Genomic DNA, 15,133 nt, shown 5'->3' with positions numbered 1-15,133 from the left:
TACGTGCTCAGCGCAACCTGCGAGCCGCTCTCCGCATATTAACATGGCTAGGCGGCCGAGAAACAGGTAAGCTCACACAGACCTATTACTCCTCAATTTGCTAATTTTCTTTTTTACTGTGAGTTATTCTGCATGTTATTAGTAGTTAGCTTACACTTTTTTTTAAAATCTTGTGTTAACTACCCTTTCTGTTAGATACTGCACGAGGCTGAGCGTTTCATGAAGCATCTAATTGACATGAATTTAGTTTTTTTTCATGAACTTTGTAGATCTTGTATGCTCTTTTGTGCCAGTGTGTGCGCCTGGGTGTCTATGTGTATGTGTGTGTTTGGGAACAGAGTAGTGGTGTGGTTGTTTCGCTCGCGCGCCCATGACAGGTGGTGGTCATCTGGCATGTGCGCCTCTCGCGCTGCTGTCAGTGGTGAGACAGAAAGGGGTAGATCTCGTTCTTTCTCTGTGTGTCTTTATTAACACACGCACACACATGCACACACACGCATATATTAATGACATTAGGCGGGTGGATAGGCGCGTGCCATGCCGTGCGCAAGACTGCGTGGACAACGTTTTTAAAAGGAGTTTAATAGTAATAATACACATCTAACACATTGCACCATGCTGTTTATCTACCTCTGTCTTAAACGTTCGTAGAGACTTGAATGATCTGCAACAAACAGTTTTACGGAGTAAATTTAGTTTAAGTAGCTTTTTGGAAATGTTTTTTTTTTTTTGTTTTTTTTTATTGCCCGTGGCTTTCCTGGGAGCAATCACCACAGTCAGCCACAAAGACGCAGAGCAGATGTTTTCATTTTCACAATTGTCGAACGTGCAAAGTGGGTCTTACAAGCCATTCTAGCAGGTCATTTTAAAACCGGCTTGATGAAAGCTGCATACACCCTGAACAACACCGCAGCATCACAGAGAGCGAGGGGCGCTCACTGTTATTTTGGACACTGCGCTTTGGCAGCGTCCTCTATGTGCACTTGTCTCACTGTGAGGGTGCGTTTTTGTGTTTCCCCTTGTTTTTGATACACCAGTCGCCACAACTTGAACCTCCTCTCACCCTCACCAGCTCAACTTTGTGTACACTTTATTGACGCGCATCTGTCTGTACCAGCTTTCCCTGAAAAGCATCTGGTTATTTTGCGCACTGTAATGAAGCTCGTGCGTCTAGTTTCTAGAGTTAAACCGACCATTGTTTCAGTGCGGGCTATTGGTTTATTCTCACGGATAAGGTGAAGGTGCAACGCCAGTTCACTTTTCGCAAAACTATTCCGCAGATTGAGATAAGAGGAGTGATCAGCATAAAACAGTTTCATGATTCAGTTGATTCATCATTCTCAAGATGAGTTCAGCTTGGTATATTCATTCTCATTAGCTGGCTTGTTTGTGCACTTAATTCTCTTTAATCTTTTTTATTATTTGGTGGCATTTTTTATCTCTGAAAAGCACATGAGGTTTAATTGTTAAAATAGGAAATTAGCTTTTCTCATACAACTGACAGAAATTAATCTTTTATTATGATATGCTTAAAACATGAAGTGAGTCCAATACAATACCCCTTTGTGTGTGCATTTCTCTGTATGGCTTTTAATCAAGAAGTCAAGTTTAAGTAAGTGGACAGAAATAAGGAAGATAATCCACTGTAAATATCCTCTTGTATAAGCACACACCTCTGTGGGGTTCCTGTTCACCTGTTGCTCTGCATGACACCAAAGTACCCTACCTAGCCTCCACGTTGTCCCTGTTCTACATTCTGATTGGCTAACCAGCCATTCAGTGTCAGTGTGCATGGTGTGTGCTGTACAATGCCAACGCAGGTCTGAACACGCCAGGGTCACAAAATTATGATCGCATGTGCCAATCCCAGTATCTGTGGAAACCAACAACATTGGAACCTGTTCATCCATCCATACCCCTCCTCCCCTCCCACTTGCTGTTCTTCTTTCTTTCTCTCTCTCTCTTTCTCCCCTTGTGGGTGTCTTGGCTAAAAGCCTGCACCCAGACCTTCAAGAATGACTGGTTCTGTCTGTGTTGACACCTGATGAGTTAAAAAGTAGGCTGAGTTCTTTATACACTCTGTAAAGAAATGATTAGGGAGTTGTTTGGAAATAGACAGGTACTTATTATTTACCTTTCCATTGTCTTATTTTGAATTATTTTTCATGCAACCACCTTTTTTTAAAAATGTCTCCTTCTCTGTGTGCAGTGTTTACAGTAGTGAGGAGGATGAGGAAGAGACTGAAATGTATGAACATGATTATGATGGAACGCTGGCAAAGGCGGGGAAACGCCACCTTGGAAAAACACGATGGACACGAGAAGAGGTACACACACACACACACACACACACACACCCTTGTCTAAGCAGCATTCTGCATACAGTTCTCAAGACAGATCATTGTCCAGGAACCAGGAAACCGTTTTATTTTCTGGTCTAATCACATTCACTTTTTTGCTTAATTAAATATCTTACACAACATGTATTGTCTTTTTTCAGGATGAGAAGTTGAAGAAACTTGTGGAGCATCATGGATCAGAGGACTGGAAAATCATTGCTAGCTTATTAACTGTAAGTAGTAGTTCACCTACTAGTTTGTATGTTTACACAAATGTGTACACAAAGACACACAGGCATGAACCATATCCTTTTGGTATTTCTAAATTAGCACTAGCAAGGTCTTGTGATTTACATGCATATTATTCATGACCTCCCATTGTGCGAAGATGGTAACGAATGTTCTCGCTCTTTGACATACCAGAATCGTACAGATGTGCAGTGTCAGCACAGGTGGCAGAAGGTTCTCAATCCAGAGCTCATCAAAGGGCCGTGGACCAAAGAGGAGGACCAGAGGGTAAGAAAACTTTAAAATAAAATGATGATGAAACAATGTTGGAACCACATTTGGTTTTGCATAGTAAAGTATAATCTTCACTTCACAATACAGAACCACTTTTAATATGGTACTACTCATTACTACTACTACTCACTACTCACTATTCATTGAATTATAGCCCAACAATACATGAAGATGTTTCAGTCCTAAACATTGATGTAACACAGTCTTACACAGTTAGGGCCGTGTTACATAAGTTTTTTTTTTTTTGGAGTAATGTATTTCGATACTACTCACAGGAAATAGGCAATCAAGTGTCATCAAGGTTAAAAAAAATGATTACCGGGTAAAGCAACTATTCTGTAGCAACTCTTTGGCTGCTGTTGCACATTTTAAGTTTGCTAAAAAGTTGCCGTTACACAACACATGACATTGTAGTCTCTTAAACCCTGTGAAATGTTTATTGAACTTGTCCAAAGGAGTTATATTTCCACCCAGATGCCACTGTAATGATTAGCAGAGTAGCTAACGTTCCACTGGAAACTCCCTCACTGCTCACCAGCAGGTGTTCCCAATCACCTATACAAGTTGAAAGATAAAGAAAGAGGGAAGGAGGGAGAAAAGCAGAGAATAAGTACTCACTGATACAATAATCTGGGATTTTTCTGGAAGACTAATTTTTCTTTTGTCAATTTCTCTCCCTTATTTTGCCTCATTCCATCTATTCTACACCCCACTTGCCTGTCATCTCTTTACCTTGTTATTTTTCTTTCTCTGTGCCCATTTACTTCTCCCTCTCCTCCCTGTTATTGCTCCTTCCTTCCTCTTTTCTCATGCCCCTTCTCTAACATTCATCTCTCTTCCCTTTTCAACACTCTTCCTTCTCCTTCCTTCTTCTCACATAAAAAACATACAAACACCCCAGGTGATAGAGCTGGTTCAGAAGTATGGAGCCAAGCGCTGGTCGGTGATAGCCAAGCACCTGAAGGGGCGCATCGGCAAGCAGTGCCGTGAGCGCTGGCACAACCACCTGAACCCAGAGGTGAAGAAGACTTCATGGACTGAGGAAGAGGACAGGATCATCTACCAGGCACATGAGAAGCTGGGCAACCGTTGGGCAGAAATCGCTAAGCTGCTCCCTGGCAGGTGAGGCAGGCATGGAAGAGAAACAGAAAGAGAGTACAGAAATGTGCAAAAAAGAGAATCTAGAAAAATCGCTGAATCTTTGGGTGTGAAATGTTGCTGTTGAGAGTGTGAAATAAAGGAAAGGGCACTCAGTGAGGGATGAGTAAGAAAGAGAGGTTCAAAGAGAAAGGACAGAGAAAGGCCTACAATCAAATGACAATGGGATTGAGAGAAAAAAAGATACGGTAGTTTTGAAATGATTGTAATTGCTCTGTGCTGATAACCTTATCAGTGCTGTGTCTGTGTGTGTGTGTGACTATCTGTGTCGGCATCTGTGTGTGCCTGGATTGATAGTGCTATCAAGTACCACTAGAGGTCCGGGATGTCTTTTCATGCTTGTGGGTGTGAGGATGTGTTTTGTAACGGATAACCTTTTAAAGTTCATGTGTCATTCATGCCACACAGGACTGACAATGCCATAAAGAACCACTGGAACTCCACCATGAGGCGAAAGGTGGAGCAGGAAGGGTATCTTCAGAGCACATCAAAGAACAGCAACACCTCACACTCCATCAACCATGGCTACATCAAGAACACCAGTCACATTATGGGTTTCTCCCACCACTCGCCCAATCACACGCAGCTGTCGCCACACAGCTACCCCTACATCCCCGACACACACAGAGTGAGTGGACTATAAACTAAAATTTGGGATGTCAAAAGGAAAACTGAATGCAACTGTAAGTGTGCAACTGCAAATATTTGATGTGGACTTGTTTCTGATTGGTGTAACAGGTGTTCCCCATGGCCTTACATTTGAACATCCTGAACATTCCCCAGCATGGAACCGCTGCTATACAGGTAAAAGAAAGAAAGAAACAAGTAAAGTCAGTGTAATTGATTACTAAAGGGAGGAAACAGTAATACAAGAAGTTGAACAGGGTTGAATTAGCATTAATATCTGCCTCCTGCTTTCTTAATTCTGCTTTCAGAGACACTATAGTGAGGAGGACCCTGAGAAGGAGCAGAGGGTGAAAGAGATCGAACTACTGCTTATGTCAACAGAGAATGAGCTGAGAGGCCAGCCATCACTACCAGTGAGTTGAGCGCGAGTGTGTGAGAGTGTGTGTGTGTGTGTTTGTAAATTGCGGCATGTGAGTGTGACAGTCACAATTTATGTGCATGTGGGTCGACCCTGGCTTTAAGGACAGTGGTTGGATCTTGTGTGAATAAGGAGGAGGAAACATCTGGGGGGCCTGTTTCTGCAAAAGTGATGAAATAGCACCTTATCTCACCATTTGTGCGTCTGCATCTGCATGACCCCTTGTGCAACCCAGCACTACCGTCAGCCTGCTGCTAGCTTAATGTTAAAGTTCCCTTTCTCCTTTTCTTTTTGCCATTTATTCAATTTTTACACGCCCTCACTTATTATCCGCCTTGCTTTTTTTCTCTTATGCATGTTTGACACTTTTTTTTACACTCGCTCTTCAATGCTCATTTTCACATATGATTATTCTTTGACAGTTATGTCTAGCCTTCACAATTAATTTCCCTTTCTTACACAGATGAATTTGCCCTATCCAAGCTGGGCCAGCCAGTGCTCTTTGACCAACAGCTCAGAGGGTGTGGCTATGTCGTTACGTCATCACCAGGCAGCCGCCCCTGCCCTGCCGCTTGACCAGAGCTGCCTACCTGAGGAGAGTGCCTCTGCAACACGTGCCCACAACAACAATAACAACAACAACAGCAACAGCCATCACAGCAGTCCCACATTCTCAAATAGTCTTCCAGAGTTCATGGAATCTGTCATTGACTCAGTAAGTATCAGCATCACATATAAAAAAGATGTAATGTCTTTGGACTCTATGTCAACAACACACTTTGTTCACTGGTCAACTGTGACCAAATGAAAAAAGATAGCTTAGCAATTAGCATCATAGATTTTTACTTATTGGTGGGCTTTGACCCATATTTTCCTGCCTTTTCCCCAGAGCCTCGCCTCAGTGGGTGAGGCCAGTACCAGTGGGTTCTCGGATAGGAATGTTCTCAGAACAGACAGGGTCTTGTCCAATCAGGGCTCAAGAGCTGCTCACAGAGCATGGGCTGGTTACGTCTACTCAACTCCCAAGCCCTCATCAGTCAGAAACCTACCCTTTTCACCCTCACAGGTAGTTGAAAGTAGCTGCGTGTGATCAGAATCCATCCAATCACCAACTTGCCATCTGATGATATCAATCACTAATCATTCAGAGCTAGTGTTTCTCCTTCATCCATTTGTTTTACTTGAATAATTTAATCTATAGCACGTCTTTTGAACCACCAGGTCTCTTTTCTCCTCTCCTCTCCATTTCTGTAATGTGCTCCCACAATCCACCACATTGTTGCTGCTTAAAACTCAACCTGTCTGCTACTTTGACTGATTAGTCTCCTTCCTTTTATCTTATAGTTTCTCAATCAGTCAATGAGCCCGGAACACTCCGACAGCGACAGTTTACCCATGAGTTCACCTGTGGACACCAAGCCTCTCATCGACCACACTGTCAGGCCTCAGAAAGAGAATGAAATGTGAGTGGCTCCGCAGTTTTTAATGTGTTTTACTATGTAGATTTGTGTTACGCCATGTTTTACAAACATATCTCTCTGTTTCTCTCTCTCAGGTTCAGAACTCCGAACATTCGTCGGTCAATCCTGGAATCCTCTCCCTGCACACCCACACCTTTCAGGTCAACCCTGGCCCTGCAGGAGTCCAAGTATGGACCCCTCAAACTAATGGTGAGCATGACTTAAGAAATGCATGCTTCTTGAATTACCTTGTTTACCACTGTTGTGCTTGTTGTATTGTCCATGTGACTCACTTAGGGATTTGTGTCTTTTCCAGAACCAGCCTTTGGATCAGCAGATGGTCGAGTCCATCAAGCAGGAACCTATGGAGTGTGCCATAGAGCAGCCTCCTCTCAAGAAAATAAAACAAGAGGTACTTTCCACTCAACATAAGCACGTACACGCATGCAAACAACCACGCACACACAACCAAGCAAGAGACTGACATCAGAAGTTTTCGTTTTATGTTGAGAGAGCAAAGCTGAAAAGCTGTGGAATGTACTTTCAGTTTACAATTGTGGTGAAAAATGTGGCTAAAGGTTCCATCATTAACTATGTTGGGAATAATTTGAATACACTGTAATTAAGAAATGGGCTCTATGTAGCCACGTTTGCATGACTCCTTTATAATTATGTAGATTGACATGTACATGACCATGATGTGTTTTACTTGTTTTGTCCAAGGTGGAGTCCCCATGTGAGAGGAGCCTGTGTATGCAGTGGGAAGGACAAGGTCTTCACACACAGCTTTTTTCCCCCAGCGGCCCCCCACAGGAAGTACCTGTAAGCTCACATTTGACCTTTGACCTCACAGTTCATATGTTCTCTAATGTGTAGCTGTCCTTATTTAATCTTTATAAATACACAAAGAATATTTTGTATCGTCTCCTCTGTTTTCTGAGCTATTCTGTTCTTAATACATTTTTTTCATTTTCATTCAGGATTTACTTACTAGCTCATTACTGAGTGAAGATGGACACAAAACCTACCACCTCCCTCGCAGGACTATGGGCAGCCCTTTACAGGTATGCACAGTACATGTTTGTTTTGTATGTGTGTATTTATCTAAATCAAATCCTTTCTTTTTCATCTTAACCATGAAAAAATAATCATCCTGTCTTTCTCTTGCCAACAGCAGCTCAGCTCCTGGGACCAGGTGACCTGTGGGAAAACAGAGGAGCACGTTTTGGCCTCAGAGCAGAGCCACAAGTACATCAACACTTACCCTACGAGGACACTGGTCATGTAGACCTAGACACACGTTGATCTGGACACATCAACATTCCCTGTGCTGGACACAGCGCCACGGGTTTCATATTTGTTGTGGTACAACAGTTGGGAGAGGCTCTATGCCACTGGTGTTTTTACACTCACACTTGTTGGATTTCAACCAACCAAAGACTATCTTTTTATGTTTGTTTTTGAAATCTTTTATATAGAATTTGCATTTGGGCTTTTATAAATGTACATCTTATCTCTTTTGGTCCATGTATTATTATCAATGTTGTATTATAAATGGGAAAAGGTAGCTATATAATTTGCATTGGGCTGTATTATGAATTACGAATTTTGATATTAATATAAAGAACAAGTTGATTAATTTATTTCTTTTGTTTTGACAATGTTGTTTTTTTTTGTTTTTTTTGTTTTTTTACAATTGGCCAATGGAGCAGTGTTTTAAGTTAAGTATTTAAGCCCTATTAGCATTATCCAAAGGCATTTTATTGAATTGAAAACTGACCTCTGTATTTCAGTCATTATACTTTTCTTTTTTTTCTTCTTCTTCTTTTTTTAAATAGGCTATAATGGGTCTACTGAGAATTTCAAGTGTTTGGTCTGTGCCACCTCATGTAAACACTTAACTACTGAGCACGATTTGCTGTCTGTTCTTATTTAACTATGACTGGTCATGTTTTACACGACAGAAGGGGCCAACCTTACTAGTATTACCTGATTACTACATTGGCACCTTTTTTATTTCATGAAAATTGAGCTTTTATTTCAACTTTCAATTTATGTCTGGTCTTAACAGTATCCCGTGAGGGGAAACGTTCAATGAACAAATATTATATTTGTTAAAATTTAAGCATATACACAGTATATTTATACGTTAAAAAAAAAAAATCTGAAATGAGCTTATATGTTTGAAAATGAGCTTCATCCAGTAACAGTAAGATCAAGCTGTACTTGAATGTTATGTTCTCCATAAAAAAGAGAGTACTAAACACTGATATTTTATATAATGCTACAAACAAAAGCCCAACTGAAACTTTTGCATGGTTGTTTTTTAAACATTTCTTTGAATAGTTTTGTACTGTTTTATATTGCATATTCAATCAGCATGTTGCTTTCTTACTAAGACTGCAGTAGCCCATGTCAAACACTTAGCAGACAATCTTTTTTATACATTTAATGCCTTGTTTTGTACTAGCTTTTGAGCAAAAATGATTTTATAAAAGCATTTATACATGCCAAGTTTTCATGATTTTTTTTATACTTTTATATACTGCCTAGTAAATAAAGTGTGTTGTTTTTATTACAGCATTGTGTCAGTGTTTTGTGTTTGAAGGGACATAAGCAAACTAAACAAACTTGTACATATATGGATTATTATTTCACCAAACATAACCTAAGGTCTAAACATCTAATAGTGATTCCATAAGCTGTTCCTCTAGGATAATAAACATTTCCACATATTTAAGCTGTAAATATGCTTTTATCAGTCATAACTTAAGTACAAATAGCCTGCAGTGGTTGAAGTTACAAGTGTAAATAGCACTGTGAAATGTCTATTGTCAGGGATAATTCCTGTATTTGAAGTAAATTAATTATTTGCTCTCCAGTGTCTACAAAGTGTAACCTATCCTTAGTATTCAAATTTTTGTGAGGTCTGTATTCTAATACTCCTACTTCCTATCCACACACACATCCACATGCACACACACACACACACAACCACAATCCTTCAGATAAAAAGGCTTATTGTCATAAAGTTGTGCAGAGCATATCATAAAACTTTCCCTCTATCTGCCAATTGCGAAGTGAGTCCAGAGTTTATCAGCTAGCTGAGGTAATAAGCAAATGTCCCCAACCGTTGCCTCTTTTTCTGTGGATAAAGGGGACCACTCACCACTGAATGTTCCAGACATACAAAGGGAAACTTTGTTCTCATCAAACGTCATGGTTGTTGTTTTTTATTGGTTTCTTTAAGGACCCCTCAACTCATTTAAACAGAGTCTGGGATGAACTACATCAGGCACAACTGTAAGCACATGTGTGTGAAAATGTGCCATCCTCCTCATTGTTCTCCAAAAACACACACACACACACAGACAAACACACACCGCCGCCACATGCATGAACTCCACATTCAGTCTCTTGAGGAGACTTGTTTTCCTGTGAGGCCATGTAAACCAAGGGGCCCAGACTCAGACCACTAGTTATATTTACACCCCCGCCTCTGAGCTTTTGCATCCCCATGATATACCACAGTGCCCTCAAATATAGATTCCCATCTCAAGTAGTCTCAGAGGAATACAGACATATAAGATTGATCATGATGGACGCAGCTAACAGGAACTGTGATATTTACAGCAGGGCCAAACAGAAATAGTTTCATCTGGGCCGTGTGCATGCTTACTGCAAGATTAAGACACACAATATTAAGTCATGATTATATACTCTTATGAAAAAAGTTGTGGTTTTAAATATTGTAACATTGGTGTGATCAGACAGTATAGATACGATAGCACAGGTTTGATGTTTGAGGATGGGTTTGAAATTCCCTGTCAGCAGTTGTGGTGTTTGTGTGTGTGTGTGTGTGTGTATGTGTGTGTGTGTGCGTGCGCGTGCGTGTGTGTGTACGCACGTGTGGGTGTGGGTGTGTGTGTGTGTGTAGGTGGGTGGGGGTGTCTTGTGGAAAGAGGCCAGAGCAAGAAGCAGACTTTCACATTGGAATTTCACCATCTTCTAGTACACCCAAAAGAAAGAAAAAAAACAAAACACTCACACATACACACACACACACACACACACACACAAAGCCCCAAACCCCACGAGATTCACAGACACCTGCTTCCACTGAGTGAGAGGCAGCTGCCTGTGTGTGTATGTGTGTGTGTTGGAGGGGTTGGTGGTTTATTGACAAAAACAATATTCAGATGGATATTGTGTAGTGTCACCCCATTCAGTGAAAGGATGTGTGCATTGATGTCAGTGTCTTTTAGGAGTCAAACCAAGACAAACTGTTTGAATTTGACTATTCATCTCCCCTCATAGTGACACCAATACCCATTCAGCACATATAAAAAGACAAGACCTCATTAATTGGAGCCTCCTTGTTTCTTCCTTTTTATCAAATGAAAAGTGTATGCATATGATGAATATGAATGTGTTATCATCAGCAGTGCAGCACAGCATTCATTTTAGAAAGACAGCAGGAGACTGATAATGTACAATATCATCAAAACATTGAGTTACAAAGCAGGCTGATGTTATTTTTTTTCCTCCCCAGTGTTTTTCATGCTAAGTTCATTTCAGTTCAGAAAAGTGTTATGGTCCCAAATGCACACACACACACAGTACACTTTATATACTTTGAATAATATGTACTAAAGTAGCAGGATAGAGCAAAGATCTTCATTCAGTTTAATAAAAGATGCGTCCAAGTTGCTGAAATAGCAAATTAAATAAAAGCAAATCTTCATAATGTTAAATATAGTTAAATTTGTATTTGATACCTTGTTGTGGCTAGATTTAAATTCAGAGTCAAGAAAATGACAAGAAACATTGTGTTTTACATTTAGGAATGCAACACTATAGATGAAGTTTGAATATTGTTTTTTCTTACATAGATAAAAATTCACTAATCTTTATTGGATATTTATTTCTTTAAGAAATGGCTTGGATATGTCATGCAAACAAGGATGTATATACATTTTTGGTGTAGTATGATAGGTCAGGACTAAACAACGTCTTTGAATGCAACACAAGTTTCAGGTTTTCACATTTAGACTTTATTATGTTATGTTAGTATTTTGGAACAGACTGAACAGGTTGAAGGGGACAGATTTGATTTACAGAACTGTTTTCATCTTTATGATTTTCTTTTTCTTTTTACAAAATATTTATGTCTTAATGCCAAAGCAGAAGTTCACTCTCACTACTTTTTTTTTGTAATCCATCCTCCTTTCCCTTTTCAAATCAAACATGTCGCAAGCAGATTGGCTCATAAATTCAGTTTGACATGTCACAATAGATTTATAGCCGGATGTTGCAGAAGTGGCGGGCTCCTGAACATGCGCGTGCACAGTCATAAAACACACACACTCCATGTGATCACATGCTGGACGGCGTGCTCTGGGCCTGCATAGATTACTCTAGCCTGATTTCCTCATTCCCTGGGCGCTGTTGTGGTCGGAGATACTCAGGCAAGAGCAGCCGCTCCCTGCTGGCAGCGGTCAGGTACGAGGGCTGGGCTGGGCTGGCCAGGCCTGATAACTACCCTACCCATCCATGTTATGGAGATGAGGAGAGAAAAGTGGGGGGCAGAGAAGAAGAAGACTGAGTGAGGAAGGAGATGGGGAGAGAGAGAAGAGAGAAAAAAAAAGGGGTTGGGTGGGGCAGGGGGGAGTTCAGTGAGGTTTAAACATGCTTCTACTTCTGTCAACCCATAGTTTGTCTTTTGAGTCTTCCCCAGTAAGGTCAATAAGTCAACCTGAAACAAAGTGTTGAAAACACAGTACATACTACCCATGGTGAGTCTAGGGGGCAAAAACTAACACTAAAATCAATGTATCTTATGTTAAAAGAATAGTTCAATATGTTGGCCAGATTGGAAGGAGAAGATGGATATTGCTCTCATTTCTGTGCAAGAAGTTTGGAGCTAGCCTCAGGAAGTGGTATGTCAGCTTAGCAGAACATAAAAAACTGGAAGCCTGCTACCTTTCAAATTCTAAAAATCTGCCTACCTCAAAGGCTCACTAATTAACACAAGTTATCTCCCTCATTTTTTCCATTCACAATTAGAAATTTAAAACAAAAACAACTTGTGTTTTTTGTTATATGCTGTAACAATTTCTTAGCAAAAAAACAGCTTCTTAGTGTCTTATCATCACTGCAATGTTGCCGGGCAACCAGTGGAGATGCTACTGTATGCATGGACCTTTTTTTATTGGTGATATTTTGATATGTCACAGTGAAAAAAGATTCCTGGTATTGCTTTATTTTTCTGGTATTATTATTGTCACACTGTCATGTCTTACTTAATAGAACAAAGCCATCTGTGCTTTTCTTAATATGGTGAGTCAAAATGTCTTGGGAAAAAGGCCCATTGTTTATCAAGAAATTGTTAGCTATCTTTAAAGCCATATGTTGTATTTTTTTTTTCAATTCTGTTTAGATACAGATAAAACAAACAAGTCAAAATCAAAACAAAGAACATGTTAATTAATGAGGTTTTGGCAGTTGAACTTTGGAGACATGGCTAGCTGTTTTTTTTTTTTTTTTTGCTGCTGCTTCCTGTCTTTATACTTAGCTCACTTAATACCCTCCTGACTCTCGCTCTAATGTATACTCCATAATAGTAGTTGAGCATTTATATTACTTCCCCTTTTTTCTCAGGGGAGGCCCATTGTATTAACCTAATCCTGACCTCTCCTGTCAAAAATGTTATATTTCTTATCTGGTTTTATGCTGTTGTATACATGTGCAAAGAAAAAAGAAAAAAAGAAGAAAAATAAAAGTGGAACCTGTATTTCCCCAGATTTTGAACTATACCTAATATACTTTATATACATATATACACTTTCTCTTTCAAGTGAATGGAAATGTTTGTCCAAACTTTTGACTGATACTGTATATATTACAAAAAAAAAATCTGAACATGTAACAACATGTAACAAGTTTTATCATAGCTGACGTCATGATTTGTCAACTTGTCCACACAGGTACAGTATTACTAACAACATGTCTCAGCTGACAGACAGTGACACAATGACAGCGTACTTGTCTCCCAATTCAGGATCCACATCTAGAAAGGTGTGTCCTCTGTAGACCATGAAAGCCTTACTGAGCTTTGTTAATTGGTAAATGCTATGTTAGGGTTAGGGTCAGGGTGTGTGCTGCTCCTGTCACCTAATCAATAGAAATGTAGTCAGGGATTTTAATTTGATTTATTTATTGTTGGTTTGCTTGTTTTACAATTTATTCAAGGAAATGGAGGTGTTTCACTACTGGTGCATGCGTGATGTAAAGACCAATCATCAGGTAAGTTAAGATTGGTTAAACTGAGTACTTTTTCTCGTTAGATAGCTAGCTAGCTAGATAGATAGATAGATAGATAGATAGATAGATAGATAGATAGATAGATAGATAGATAGATAGATAGATAGATAGACCCTGAAACCATAGCAGCTAACTGGAATTTTCCCATTGTTCATTTTTTTATTCAAAGGTAAAAAAAAAAAAAAAAAAAAAGATCTGAAAAAAGATAATAGATTTGGTTACTTTGACCCATAAACACTATTCTGAGCATTACTTGGACCTGTATGTTTGCACAAATACAGATATGTTGTGCATGAGTTGTTGGACAGAGGGATGGAGTCCCAAAAGTCTGGATTAACTAAACACCACTAACATATGCCACAGATCTGTTCATTCATCATCCCACACTACACAAGACTCATGCATGAATACAAAAGGAGCCATTAAGTCAGTAGTAACACACAAAAAGTCACCTGCACTGAAAAAGGTTTAGCTGTAATCTTTTGTGAGGAAACATAATAGATTAAATATAGAGAGAGACAACTTCCTCAGTTCTGAGAGTGAATGGAAATGAAATGACCTTCAACAATGTTGAATAATGTCTTATCTGAGATCAAGAAGTTCCTGCGGTACAATGAGCTACCTGACTTAACAGAGAATGAGCAATAATATCTCTCTTTTCATACCCAGCATGTAGTAAATAGAAGTATGATATTGCTTGTAGCATTCAACCATAAAATGCTTACTGTGGAAATATTTGTGTTGTAAACAAAGAATATGGGACAAGTGTGCCCTGAATCAGCCTGTATGACCCATATTTGACCAAACACTGCAACGCATTTAGAGTTACAGATTACACAATTCACTGTAGCACAAGAAAAGTTCCAATTATAGAAACCCTGTTGGGTTAGTAATAGGTCATTCAACCGCATGCCTGTAATAATATGCAGGGTTTATTTAATTTTCTATAGGCAGAATTCAGTATACTGTAACAGTAATGCTGCTGAAAAAGACTTGTGGAAAAAAAGTGGAAAAGTATGCAAAAGGGTGTGTATGTGTGTGCATGTACTCTAGACATTTTTATTTGTTTGCAGATAGAGGTAAAGGTGCAAGACAATTGTTGAAAACGTCCAAATTTGGCTTCAGCCACGTGAGAACCATTTCACACGGACAGGTTGACCTACATGACCAACTCACTGACTCACAATCACAAAATGCACATGCATGCATTTGCTCACACACAACCAGAACACACAGATTGAGCAGATAGACCTCTGACTCAGAGAAAGAGAGACTGAGGGTGGAAA

General features: G+C 39.7%; 1 protein-coding gene across 1 annotated transcript; it reads left to right on the top strand.

Annotated features, from left to right (window-relative positions):
* myb (v-myb avian myeloblastosis viral oncogene homolog) lies at positions 1-8,219 on the top strand. The gene is given in 15 exon segments (XM_053336891.1): positions 1-66; positions 2,210-2,327; positions 2,501-2,572; positions 2,763-2,855; positions 3,763-3,983; positions 4,428-4,647; positions 4,758-4,823; positions 4,955-5,074; positions 5,528-5,779; positions 6,409-6,527; positions 6,620-6,734; positions 6,841-6,936; positions 7,248-7,346; positions 7,505-7,588; positions 7,699-8,219. Coding segments are annotated over 15 exon segments (1,812 nt in total). The 5' UTR covers positions 1-43; the 3' UTR covers positions 7,813-8,219.
* Positions 8,220-15,133: the final 6,914 nt, after the last annotated feature.

Source organism: Scomber japonicus, chromosome 17, assembly GCF_027409825.1.
Source record: "Scomber japonicus isolate fScoJap1 chromosome 17, fScoJap1.pri, whole genome shotgun sequence".
Lineage (NCBI taxonomy): Eukaryota > Metazoa > Chordata > Actinopteri > Scombriformes > Scombridae > Scomber > Scomber japonicus.
This window is presented reverse-complemented; position numbering and strand designations above follow the sequence as displayed.